Here is a 13,413-nt window from a genome sequence, read left to right on the forward strand (position 1 = left end):
CGTGCTAGTTCTTTCCTCTTTATTTTCAAACTCTAAAAAAAAAAAAAAAACATCCGCAACAAAAATCGTAATTTATTTTCGAATATGTTTTTACCGATAACGCATATGCCTAGTAACTGTGGACTTATATGGAGGAGTACCCCGGGGTGGGGGGTGGGGGGTGGGGGCAAAATTTTTTAAAATCTGCATTTTGACGCAATCGGCGAGAAAGTTTAATACGAGTGAGAGACCATGCAGAAAAATTCTAAGCACCGCACCGTAACCGTAGAGGGATAAAGTTAATCTCAAGAATAAGAAAAACGCTGCAACGCAACGCGTATTTTGCCGGTTTGTGGATAGCATACGTGCGAGTCGGTACATTAGCACCGTCTACAATCTACATAGGTACCGAGTATATTAGGTACTAGTACAACATACATTTTTGATTTCGCGGTCGAGTTTCATTAGGCTATCATTAAATTCATAAATGCGAAACTCGTTTTTCAGAAATGTCGCATCGACACGACGCGACGCGACGCGACGCGAGTAGATACGAGACTACGAGTATTTCATCGAATTTCAAACGAGAATGTCTCATTAGGAGTGAATTTTTCAAGTTGCGCGCTAAAGAAATTTCCATCGGTTTCGACGAGTACAAGACTACGCGTATCGCGTCTTATTATTCGGACTACCTATACCTACCTATCTCGTAGGTAGGTACACGTAATTTGTAAAGGGCGCGGCGCGGCGTACGAAAACGAAATTGAACCAGCGGCGGCGGCGGCGGCGGCGGCGACGACGACGACGACGGCAACGGCAACAACAATAAAATAAAGTACGCGGCTTCTCGTATACTACGTAGTGTAGACTGTAGGTATTCGAAAGCGGGGTGAAATTTTGACAATTTAACGAATCGAAAAACGGGAACTTGTTTCAATCGAGAAAACGAGACCTATGGGAATAGATAGCTAACTACGAGTATACGAGTGCGATACGATACGAATGTTCGAGTGAGACAAAAGAATACGAGTAGAGGTACAAGAGAGGAGGCGTAGGTTGTAGGTAATAGGTTATAGGTTACGTATAAGGGCAGGTAGCAAACGCTAACGCTAACGCTAACCTATAGCCTGTACCAACGCAATCGCAAGGGCTGGGTGTGGGTAAGTTAATAGGCATACGATGAGGGTATATGAATTGGGTATTAGGAAATATTAGTTCGCGAGCGAGCGAGCGAGCGAGTGAGCGAGCAGCGACGCTTATAAATTTTAATAACTTACACTCGAGGCTCGGACTATCATATACGAGTATACGAGTATACGCGCGCGTACCGTCGTCTCTACTCGTAAAAGTGCGAGTAAAGATGATTCCCCAGCGAATACGAGTAAAATACCTTACCTTATATACCTAACCCAGCAACTTTTCAACTTTTATCGCTGCAAGCCACATCTCATCGCCATCGCACCATTCACGCCATGCTGCCGCCGCCACGCTGCCACGCTGCCACGCTGGTTCATCCAACAACCACCAGAGACGACAAATCTTTACGCATTATTGTCGGCTTCGAATCGCCAACAATCCAACCCACCTTTCTTATGGTAAGACTACGATATCGGTATACCTACGTACGGTACACTTACACTGAGAGAGAAAAGAAAAATCGCATACTCTGGATTTTAACGCAAATTGCAGGTAAGAAGCTTGCCTCAAAAGCGAGACTAGGTACGCGGAAGAATTTCGAGTCCTCTACGTCTAGCTAAACAGAGGCAGAACCAACGACGATGCTCAAAGTGCGGCCATTTTTGAAAAAGCAACGCGGCATCGTTTAACCTAAACTCTGCAGAGGTTTCAACTACGAGTATACAAAAGTGGCAGAAAACGCCTTTTTTTTTCAAAAATGATTTCATCCGAGTACCTGTTTCTGACTCAGCTCGCCGCGTTAGGGGCCTCAAAAATTTTTTGTTTTAGGTAGTCTCCCATTCCAAGTACACTTCTTCGCCAATTTTTGCAGAAAACGAAGATACGTTCTTTTTTCTCACTCCACTCTAATGTCGGAGAATTTTAACCCAATTTAGTATCTAGAGACCTTCGTTTCGAGTTGAAAGTGACTCGTAAAAAAATTCAACTCCGGAGATGCCCGGAGAAGAGAGAGGGAATTTTCGAGAAAAATGTGTTTAAAAAACCCGCCAAGTTTTACATAAAAGAAGATGCTCGAGATTCCGTATCCACCTGCATTGCCATCGAAATGCAAAACTAGGTACTTCTAGGATTCTGCTGAGAGGTTGAAAATTTACAAATCGCTCGTTTTAGGGTACATTTGTTTTCTGAGAATGCGTAATTGCGTATTTTACATCATTTCTGAAACTGGGGACATTTTTTGAAATTTTTCATCACTATCGCCTACCTACTTCAAAAAACCGAAAAAATCTGAGAATTTTTTAGCCGGGTATTTTTCTCGATTTCTAATGACCAAAAAAGTTGCAGAAATTACGTCTTTCGACATTTTAGCATTATCGCGAAATATTTGAGAGGAAAATACTTATGTAATTAAAATACGTACGAATTTACTTAGATGCGGAGCTAATTGGCGATTTGACAATTTTTGACCGTTGAGTTGTTGCGATTCATATCTCCCTTCCGGGTCACCTTCGGAACAATAATTTTTTCTGAGAGACTTTTAACTCGTAATGAAAGTCTTTATTAAATTTGGTCAAAATCCTTCGAATCTTTTCGCGATCCACCTTAATACGAGAATATACTCGTATGTTTTGCGTTTCGCGTTCCGTTCTATGTTTTAGAAAAATACTCACGAACGCGACGAAAACAAAAAGAAGACGTAACTCGAATAAGTTAACGTTTGCACGGGTAAGTTGAGTACACTATACACTATACACTATACCGATACCGATACCCACACGTCGCGTCGCGTCGCGTCGTGAAATTGCTTGGCAAAAAAGACCAAAAACAAAAAAAAAGTATATTACGCGGTATGGTTGTTATTATTATTATGGTTTTACCGGCTTTTCGAAGAAAAGTCAGGTACTGTATTTGTCTCAACTGTGACAGTTTCGGTCCGGAGTAAATTTTCTTTGCGTTTTGGGGTGTCGGGATCATTGTGGGACCATTAGTTTTTTTTCAGGTTTCCTTAAAGTTTATATATATATATATATATATATATATATATATATATATATATATATATATGTGTGTGTGTGTTTATGTACCAATTTTGTGGCAGAGTAAACTCGAAACCTATGAAATTTTGAACAAAGTGCTTTATCCCTCCCGACTGGTGTATTGCCGAAATTTTGAGATTTCGAGTTTTATTAAAATCGGTTCAGGCGTTCCCTCGATATTTCAGATAAAGTGATATTTTTTGTCATTTTTGCGTCCTTTTGCAGACTTCCTCATCAGTTTTGTTTTTGGTATACCTATTTTTTTCTAAGAATAAATATTTTGCTTAGCAATAATTAGTAACGTCTGTCTTAATATACCCAAAACGATTTCTCAGTTTATTTCTTGTTAGGAACTCGATGGAAAGTCGGTTTACGTGTTCCTCTGACAGTTCAGCTTAGGTAGGCCTAATTTATTTTTGGTGGCATTTTTGCAGACTTTTGCAGACTTCCTCATCAGTTTTGTTTTTGGTACAACTATTTTTTTTAAAGCATAAATGTTTTGCTTAGCAATCACCGATGTCTGTCTTAATACCCAAACGATTTCTCAGTTTATTTCTTGTTTCGAAATATTTAGGTTTCGAGATGGGACTCTTTGACGAAGGGGGAGCACCCCCACCCCCAATTTTGGGTGAAACTTTCAAAAGAAAATCTGGGGCATGTGATATATCGAATTGTATGTTTTCGGTGACGCTGAACACGAATATGACGTCAGATTTTTGATTGGACCCCATCCATGGCCCCCGGCACCTCCCCAAAGGGGGTAAAAATTAAAAAAAGTGTTTTGTTCGTGCGACACATGAAATAGTACGTTTCTTGTAACGCTGAATACGAATATGACGTCAGATTTTCTATCTATTAAATTCTAAAAGCAATTTAATACTAAAATTTGCATATTGAAAGACATTGTTATGAATTCTATTTGAAAAGAACAATATGAAATCTCCAAATTTGCTATAATTGAAATTTTATTTGTTTTTTAAATTTATTTCAATGAATTGAAATATTATGCAAATTTAAAATTAATTACGCTATTGTAATACTTGAGAAACTAGTGAATAAATAACTGACCCGAAGTTGATTGCGACGTGGTAATGTTTAAAATCACAATCAAAAATTAACCCAAGAAATTTTAAAATTTTCCAGTCATAATTGAATTATGAACACCCTCGAAAAAAAGAACAATATGAAATCTCCAAATTTGCTTTATTGAGATTTTATTTGTTTTTTAAATTTATTTCAACGAATTGAAATATTATGCAAATTTAAAATTAATTACGCTATTGTAATGCTTGAGAAACTAGTGAATAAATAACTGACCCGAAGTTGATTACGATGTAGATATTACCGGTTTTTTTTTTTTTTATATTTTATAAAACTGTTATACTGATATAAATATAATTAATATGTTTTTAATACATTTTTTAATTCTGAAAAGCCGGTTATCTCACGCTTTTTTGCGTGAGTGTTTTTTGTTGTTGTTTTTTTTTCAAAGAAAATTTCATTCTGGGGTATTTATTACTTAATTATATAGTACCCTTACCTACGTAGTATACGTATTATCGCTACGGGTTCGAATTACTTTTTCGCAACATTTTACAAAATCTTTTTCGGCAGCGGTGGCTGCGGCTGCAACGGCAGCGTTGGTGTTGGCGAGTAGAGCAACGAGCGACGCGACTTAGCGCAACGGTGAAACTTTTTGAAATTTTATGAAAAAAGTTAGGTACGCTTCATTTTGTTTTATATTATATAAGTTCATAGGGCGCGAAATTAATCCGCCAAATATTCTGGCAACTTTTAAAATTAATCCTCGTTAAGTTTCGTAAGCTACGGTGTTTTAATCAAATACTCGTACTTAACAAGGAATACTGATCACCTGCGGTGGTACCTCATTGCCTCATTGCCTTATTGCCTCATTGCTCGGTCTTATCGTGTCGGCGAAAATTTTCACTTTTTTCCCCCTTTTCTTTTCTTTTCTTTTTTCACTTTTGTAATTTTTGCAACTTTTCAGTAGTCGTACCCCGCTCGTCGCGTCGTCGTGTCGATGTCGATGTCGATGTCGGTGTCGGTTCGAGTTCGGCTGATCGCTTCAAATATACGAGTAGGCCTACACTCCATCATCAACTAACGCGGAATATGCGTATAAGTAGGTAGTTTTACTCGTAGGCCTACGCCTACATACATGTATGTAGTACATATCAAGGTCGACCAAACATACGCAATACGCAATACGCATTACGATCCGTTCCGTTCCGTTCCCATCCTCGGATCACCTGCAACTGTTGCTTCTTTACTATTCAGCATTCGCATTTACGAATGCATTCGGCGGCGATTAGATGCGCATCAACGAGTAACCAAACATACCCATACTCGACTACTCGTAGGTGCATTACCGCTCAATCGACACCGTTTATTCTCATCCGAGTCATCTCCTTCACAGCCTGTGTGCCTGTGAGCCTGCGGATGCCGCTCAACGCAACGCAACGCAACGCGATGATCGCATTCGCACGCACAAATTACGAAACAACTTGAAAATCATCCCAACGAAGCGATAGCCGAATAGACCAAAATTACCTCGTATTATACTCGTACGGGTATTTACGGCCAGACCAAACAAAACGTAGAAAATTTCATTCATTCGCGGTTTATTTTCATTACTACCTACACTTTTTTTTCTAGCTTTGCAATCGGCTACACATACAGAGTTTCATCGTTTGATGAAAATTGAAAACGTTTCACGCATACCGCAAAAAAAAAAAAATAGAAAAAGAAAGACAAGAACGAACGAAAGAAGAAGAAGAAGTAGAAGAAGAAGACGCAGCAGCAGCACGAAAGTGAGAGAAGAAAAAAACGAGGGCTGGTCGGGGCCGGGCCGGGCCCCCTAAAATGGCAAAGGTACGTAAACGAATAGAAGTGTAGATTTGCAAAACTTCGTTACTGTAACTGAGATTTTCGCAGCAACGAAAAAGAAAACTCGTCGTTTTTTTTTTCAACCTAATAAAAAGTAGGTAAGTTAATTTTTGTTCGTACGAGTACAAACCCTTTAAACCTTTTCAATAGCGAATTAATACTCGAGAGAGGGATTCTTTTCTTTCTTTCGAGCAATAAAATGAAATCAACTTTCGCGTGGGTAGTGAATAACTAAGTGAAAGTACACAGTCAAGGTATACCTAAGCTATCAGCAGTATTGTGTAGTTTTAGGGAGGGAGGGAGGGAGGGAGGGAGGGAGAGAGAGAGAGAGAGAAAAAAAAAATACGCTCGCGTTTACACATTTGCAACAAATTTTCGCCATTTCACAAGCTATAGCACACTGAATATGGTGCAGTGTAGAGTGTACGACTTGATACGCGTACCGTACGTTCACGAATACATTTACTCGATCGTACCAACTCGTATACTCGGACATGTTGCACTGGCATATTACGTATATGCTATAGTTGTACGTATTTACATATGTAATATTGGCTCGCACGCGTCCAATTTTCTTTACTTACTCGTATTTGAAACTTTTGCGGTAGGAAGCGAGCGCGTTTTTCAATAAGCCCCATCACACAAAAAACAAAAAACCACACCCGAAGCTCAGATTTCACAAAAAGAATCTCCGAATTATGACGTACTGAAGAAACGGACCTGTCGCGCATATTTTTCTCAATTTTTTCGACCTTCTCAACACGCACGGCACAATGTTTAAATCGTCCATCGCGTCGTGTGATTATTTTAGAATCTCGCCAACAAATTTGCATCGACTTCAACCAGTCTTTAGATACCATGTAGATAGACAGCTACTTACAAGCCTCTTCAAAGAGCGAGCGGTAGCGTAAAAAAAATGTGATTACGTGGTTCTCCCCCCCCCTCACCATCAGGACAGCATATCGAAGGGAACTTGTAAAAAAAAAAAGTCAAGAGTCCGAGTGAAATCCAAATTGGGAGAAGCAATTTCATTTTTTGTGCAACGATGACTGACGTCAGACGTGCGACAGAGAATGAATTCACGTTGGTGTACGTACTACGTAGCTACGTACGAGTATTTACGGCAAACTGGTTATGCAATTCTATTAACATCATTCCGATGCTGTACGATTCGCCCGTTTAGTGTGTATGTCCAATGTCCATGTACGAGTATGTACTGTGTACTATGTAGTACGAGTACTACGAGTATGTAACAGAGCTCCGGAACACTGAATGGGAAATAAAACTGTACGGTACTTTATTAATTCAAAACTATCGCTTTTTCGTTTTTCGGTTGATCCGAATCGTGGCAGCGTGGACTTTTCTACTTAGTACATAAGTAGGTAGTTTTGGAGAAAGGTAAGGGGAAAAGTGAAAATCACGAGATATGTACGAGTATGTCTAACCTATGTAGTATGTACCATGTTTTCAAATACGCAAAAAAAGAATGCGAGCTCATTTTTTTTTTTTTAGATGCGCCCTAACGCCAACCTCCCCCCCCACCCCCACAGTACACCCTCTATTCGGGCCAATGTCTTAAAATGAGATATCTTCGGTATAGGCGTATCAAGGTAGGTACTAGGTACATTCGACGGTTAGCCTATACTACATAATACTACATACATACGCGTAGTAGTGTACGTCTACGTACATACGAGTATATCAGCTATATTTTAGACAGATTTATACCCGTCTCGTGCGGATGAGATGATTTCAATACAAAATATACGTGTACATGTACGTATTTGCGTATTTTTCGCCAATTTTTAATACGAATACGTAACAACAATCGATGCGATAGGTAGTAGGTAGTAGGTAGTAGGTACACATATACTAGATAACGTATAAAAGCATTTTGATGTTTAAAGTTTACGTATATCGGTGGCCAAACGCTTGTCTAAATAAAGCGATATTTTTATATTTACGAACTCGTTTATTTAGGCGTATTTTTTTCCTCGCAGCTAGCAACTGACGGAAAATTTAGGGAAAACAGATAAAAAAAAACGCACGTCCGAGTTGTTTTTTGAAAAAAAAAACACTCGCCGTTTTTTTAATAACTCTACGCCGGTATATTTAAAACAAGAATCTGCCGATTACCGATTGATATTAACGTATCGTATCGAGTTGTCTCGTCATAAAAGTAGGTAAGTATACCTATTACCTACTCGCACCTAACGCAAAATGTCTATTCGCTTATTATTACCTATACCTACTGTACGAGTATATTATCGATAGTAGTGTACCTAAACGTAAAGTATGTACTTACCGGACATGTTATGCAATTCGATGGCAGCCAGCGGTCCGTAGGTAGGCGAACAATTGGAATTACGGTAGCGATGCTCGATTTGGTAGCCGGCTAAGCGACCAGAGAGCGGATTAGCGACGGCTTTAATGGCCAGATCGACAGCCGGTAAAATGGCGCCGAGTGTTTCTTCATCTTGACTAGCTTTTTCAGGAGCAATAACCGTGATACGTACTTTGCGATGCGAACCGCCACCGCCAGCGGCAGCGGCGGCCGCAGTGGCGCACGAACCGCCGATTAACGCGTATATAAAAAATAACGACAACACGTTAGCCGCGCTTTTCAGACGCGGCTTATTACCGTAAAATACTAGAATATTCGAAATGGAACAATCGCGACACTTGACGATAGAACGGATGCGTATACTGCTGGCGCACCACAGCATCGCCGCCACCGCCGCCACTCGCGCGAAATCACTGCCGCAGCCGACGCCGCCGACGCCGACGTCGAAGATGCCGAACCAGTTACGGCTGCGAGTATCGGTACCGGCCATGGCCACCATCGCCAACGTCGTCGCCAGCAAATTTCACGCCATCAGCCATCACCCTTAACTCGACGCGCCGGTTCCCTTTCTTCCTCTTCTTCTTCTTCCTCTTTCTCCACTCCGTCGTTGTCTTCTTATTCGCTTCTTGTTCTACGAAATGGCGATTAATTTGTCGTTACGATTGACGTACCTCTGCATCGCGGAATCGTCGTTTGCTTGCTGCGATACACGTGCAGGATTCTTCATACTGAAAGCAAAAATACGCGTACGAGAAATATTACTATACGAGTATACGCATAAATGCGAAAAACATTTTCAGTAAGTATAATACTCGTAATATACGTAATTAGGTAATAGGTACCCTATGTTCTAAGCTAACGAGTGCGAATACGAGTAAATGTAGGTACAGGTAGGTTGGTAGGTAGTACATAGCTAGAGGCACTAACTAGGTAAGTACATACGAGTATATACTCCAGCTGCATAACTACGTACACGAGTAAACAATCACTACGAGTATAACGTCGAACCGTCGCGTCGTCCTATCGATTTAACGAAGACAGGACACATCGAGAACCATTTTACCACTAACTTGAATACGAGTACTCGTAGATGTTGGAATAGGCTATGAGAAGATACGCGTAAATGAATCAGTCATTTCGAAAACCCCATTCTGAACCTTTTTAAAATTTTTCAGGAAATGAAAAAAACTGTTTGTGCGCTTTATTTTCATGGTATAACAGTAAACTTGTGCAGTAATCGATAGGTCTTATGATTACAAATATTTCCGTATCTTTACCAGAACTTGAAGTTTTGTAGGCTGCGAGCAATTCCATTGTGAAATATGTGGAGTTATGGGGTTTTCGAAATGACTTTTTTTTAAAACCTGAAAAGTGACACGTAATCCTAGAAAATCCAGTAACTACAATACCCAAAATGATTGAGTATGGATTTTCATTCATTTATTGAAGTTATACTTGCAATCTACGACTCAATTAATGTAATATAATAATGAAGCAACAAAAATGTTATCCATTTCGCGGCATAAATTAAAAAATTGAATTACGTTGATGTTCATGAAATTAATGTTCTTTGTTTGTCTTATAAAAAAATGATTTCAAAAACCCTGTAAATGCAGGAGTTATGGGGTTTTCGAAATGACAAACGCTGAAATATGCACTTTTGAGCTACCTTCCAACTTTATCCGATAGAGCTCGCAAAGCACCATCAGAATCAGTGAAAAACATAAAAACCCCTTAAATGGTGATTTATGGGGTTTTCGAAATGACTGATTCAAATACCTATTACGTGCCTACATATTTTATAAACATGAACAGTAAAAGTAAAAATTCATCCGCGAATTCAGTCTGACATTTCGTTAATGATTTTCACGTTGTTAAATTAGTAGATACGTATTTTGGAAAGAAATTTCAAATTTATCGTACGAGTATATCTACTCGTTTGTTTTGTTGGGAATGAAGGATTCGAGCTTTTTCAAGACTTTCATTTTGCAAAATGATTTTTCTTCGAAAGCTCAAATTTTTTGTGATCTAACAAACTGGGCACTGGGCAGGGTACGTACTATAGGTGTAGGTAGTAGGTAAGGTACTCGTATCTTATTCCATTCTTCAAAGCAGGTCGTTTCCCCAACACGGAAACCTGGGTTAAATGAAATAAAATACTCGTACCCGAATACGAATACGAATATGAAAAAGATGCTACGGACTATACGGATGATTTCGTTGACGAATAGCATTAACATTAGCATTAGCAGCAGCAGCAGCAGCAGCAATACCACACCAGAATCTCTTTGTACGTACTACGTACGTATAAGTGAGTACGTTGTGAATAGATGAACGTTGCTATACGAGTAGGTAGTAGAATGTTGAACCGAACAGGTAAATATACTCGTATGTGTAAGTATTGTGTAATGTGTATGTACAACGTAGATACTCGTATATAAATACGTAGCTCTCCAAGTTGGGATTCGAGACGGAAAACTGAATTGCGATGCCGACCATAGGGACGGAGAAGGGAGGAGGGGAGTAACTAACTAAATACCACGCACGGTACCGTTCACCGTTCACCGTTCATCGTTCATCGTTCAGCGTTTACCGTTCAGCAGTTTGCGAGGCGTCTACAATTTGTATTAATTCCGTTTTAATGAAAATTTAATTTCGTCGTCATTTTTAGAAAATTTACCATCTTAGGTAAGTATCTCGTAAGCCGCGCTCGGCGCTCGGCGCTCGTCGCCCGGCGCCCGGCGCCCAGCATCCGGCATCCGATTTAATCGCGGTCGTGTCCGCGTCGAAGCGGTAGCAGCAGCGGTAGGTACAACTGGAACGTGCGCGTCTCGCCGAGCTTACCTGGGATTCTGAGCTAAATTACATTGCGAGTTGCGACAAAGTGTAGAGGCAGAGGCCTACTCGTAAGCGTGTACTTCCTACCCTACCCTACCCAGATATGTAATTAAAATTGTACTCGTAGCTATCGCACAAATTCCGTATTCGAATTCGTTGTACGAGTACGAGTACGAGTACGAGTACGAGTAGGTACGAGAATTTAATGTTTCCATCATACATAGCACACCTCGTCAGCGCCATCTCTAAACACCGCTCACGTAGCCACTTAGCCAGGTACTTATTTCCCAGCTCCAGCTCTTGATCCATGATCCACACGCGTGATCTACTCTCAATTCTCATACGAGTGACACAAGGCAACGCAACGCAACGCAACGCAACGCAACGCAACGCAACGCAATGCGACGTGCTCGTATCTTACGACAGTAATAGTATAATAAGATTCAACAAGTACCTACGTCTACGAATAGTAGGTAGGCCTATAGGCCAAATACTATTTGTATGTACATAGCTACATACTCAGATGCTACAAATATGTAGGTAGATCTAGGTATGGTCAAAAGTACGAGTATGACTAAACTTATCATCAAGTGCACGTACGAGTATTGGCGGTGTGTCTGCGAATAAGGCAAAGGCAAACGATGCGGTTTTCGACTCAATTTCAACACCCGCAACATACGCGTACGCCGTACGCCGTACGCCGTACGTAGACCTGTAAGAAACGGGCACGTGGCACGTGGCACGTGGCACATTGTCAAAGAGGAAGACGGGCGCGGCGCGGCGACCGCAGACTACGAGTATTTCGTTATGGGTTATGGGTTATGGGTTATGGGTTATGGTTACTCGTGTAACCTACTCGTACTCGTATTTTTGACAAACAACCATATAGTCCGTAAACCTAAACCATGGCCGAGGCCGAGGACGAGGACGAGACAAGTTTTCACATTCGCTGCGTCGCGCTGGGCTGCGCTTAAAATCGATGTACCTACTCGTACTTGAGACAACTAGGTACTGATATACATAAGTAGGTATAGCAGGTATACGTCGAGAAGGCAATTTCAAAATGAAACGAGTCACAGTCACGTTTAAAACTTTGAAAGTGTACAGATTGAGCTTTTCAGTATGCTCGAATGTACGAGGTAGATTATACTCATCTAATATACTCGTATGCGAGTAGGTATGTCGACTCGACGTGGCGCGGCGAGGCGAGGCGCAGAAACGACAAGTGCGGAACACTGGAGCAGGCATCCGGCATCCGGCATCCAGCAGTCAGCACAGCTCGGCGGCGTCGGCAGTGAAACTAACGGCCAATAAATCACGCGCAAGCATTCGCTCGCTAATAACACGGTGCCATGCCACGCCGCGCCGCGCCATGTGCCAGGCGTGGCACGTCGCGGCAGCATTTTCAAAAACGCCAAACTGACGATGATGGTTGACTGTTTGACAGCCGCTTCGCCCGTTTTCTAATTAGCTACACTAATTTCGTCGAATACGCTTCATTAACGAGAAAAACGACTTTCGAATTACAGTACTCTCGACGACGAGTCGACGACGTTTTAAAAAATGCTGTTAAATCGACTGTCAGCGGCGTAAACGTTGCTGTTGCCATTACCATTACCATTACCATCACTATTGCCATTGCCATTGCCATTCTGCCACGCTCTATCTTTACTCGCAGTCGCAACCGTAGGTAGGCCTACACGACTCCACACGTATACGCGATAAGTTCGGGAAAATACGTACTCGTACGTCAAAAAATATGCGGCGGCGCGGCGCGGCGTAGGCGTGTTTGTCTAAATTCCGATTGCGAGTACCTACTACCTAGTATCTACACCTACAGTAACTATGTAGGTTATGGAAAGGCAACCGATATTAGTGCACAGTTGTACACCTTGTACAAGTTAGAGTGATTCGAGGTTATACGTGAAATCACGAAAAATATGATTCACATCGCGGATCCCTCCCAAATCACTACTCAAAAACAGCGATTCGACCAATATCAAAAACGAATCGTTAGTATCCTATAGAAGATGTGGCTGATCCATGTTGCGGTGTCGATCTGAAATACGAGTAATTCCTTGGCTCAGGAGGAAGGGCAGGAACTTGTTTTTCGACTTGCGACTTGGGAGTTGGCGGCCAAAAAGGTAGCATTTTTCATTAGTATCACTACTA

The 13,413-nt window shown here is 41.1% G+C and overlaps 1 protein-coding gene across 2 annotated transcripts in view; it reads right to left on the reverse strand.

The window, feature by feature from the left end:
* Positions 1–13,413, reverse strand: part of LOC135841434 (atrial natriuretic peptide receptor 1-like) — a 131,188-nt gene that overhangs the window by 77,019 nt on the left and 40,756 nt on the right. The window contains exon 3 of one of the 2 annotated variants that reach the window (XM_065358391.1): positions 8,365–9,131. In XM_065358391.1, the coding sequence (XP_065214463.1) occupies positions 8,365–8,902 (538 nt within the window). In that variant the 5' untranslated portion in view covers positions 8,903–9,131. Of the gene's footprint in view, positions 1–8,364; positions 9,132–13,413 lie in introns of those variants that run through there. The other variant, XM_065358392.1, reaches the window with a different exon arrangement.

Source organism: Planococcus citri, chromosome 3, assembly GCF_950023065.1.
Source record: "Planococcus citri chromosome 3, ihPlaCitr1.1, whole genome shotgun sequence".
Lineage (NCBI taxonomy): Eukaryota > Metazoa > Arthropoda > Insecta > Hemiptera > Pseudococcidae > Planococcus > Planococcus citri.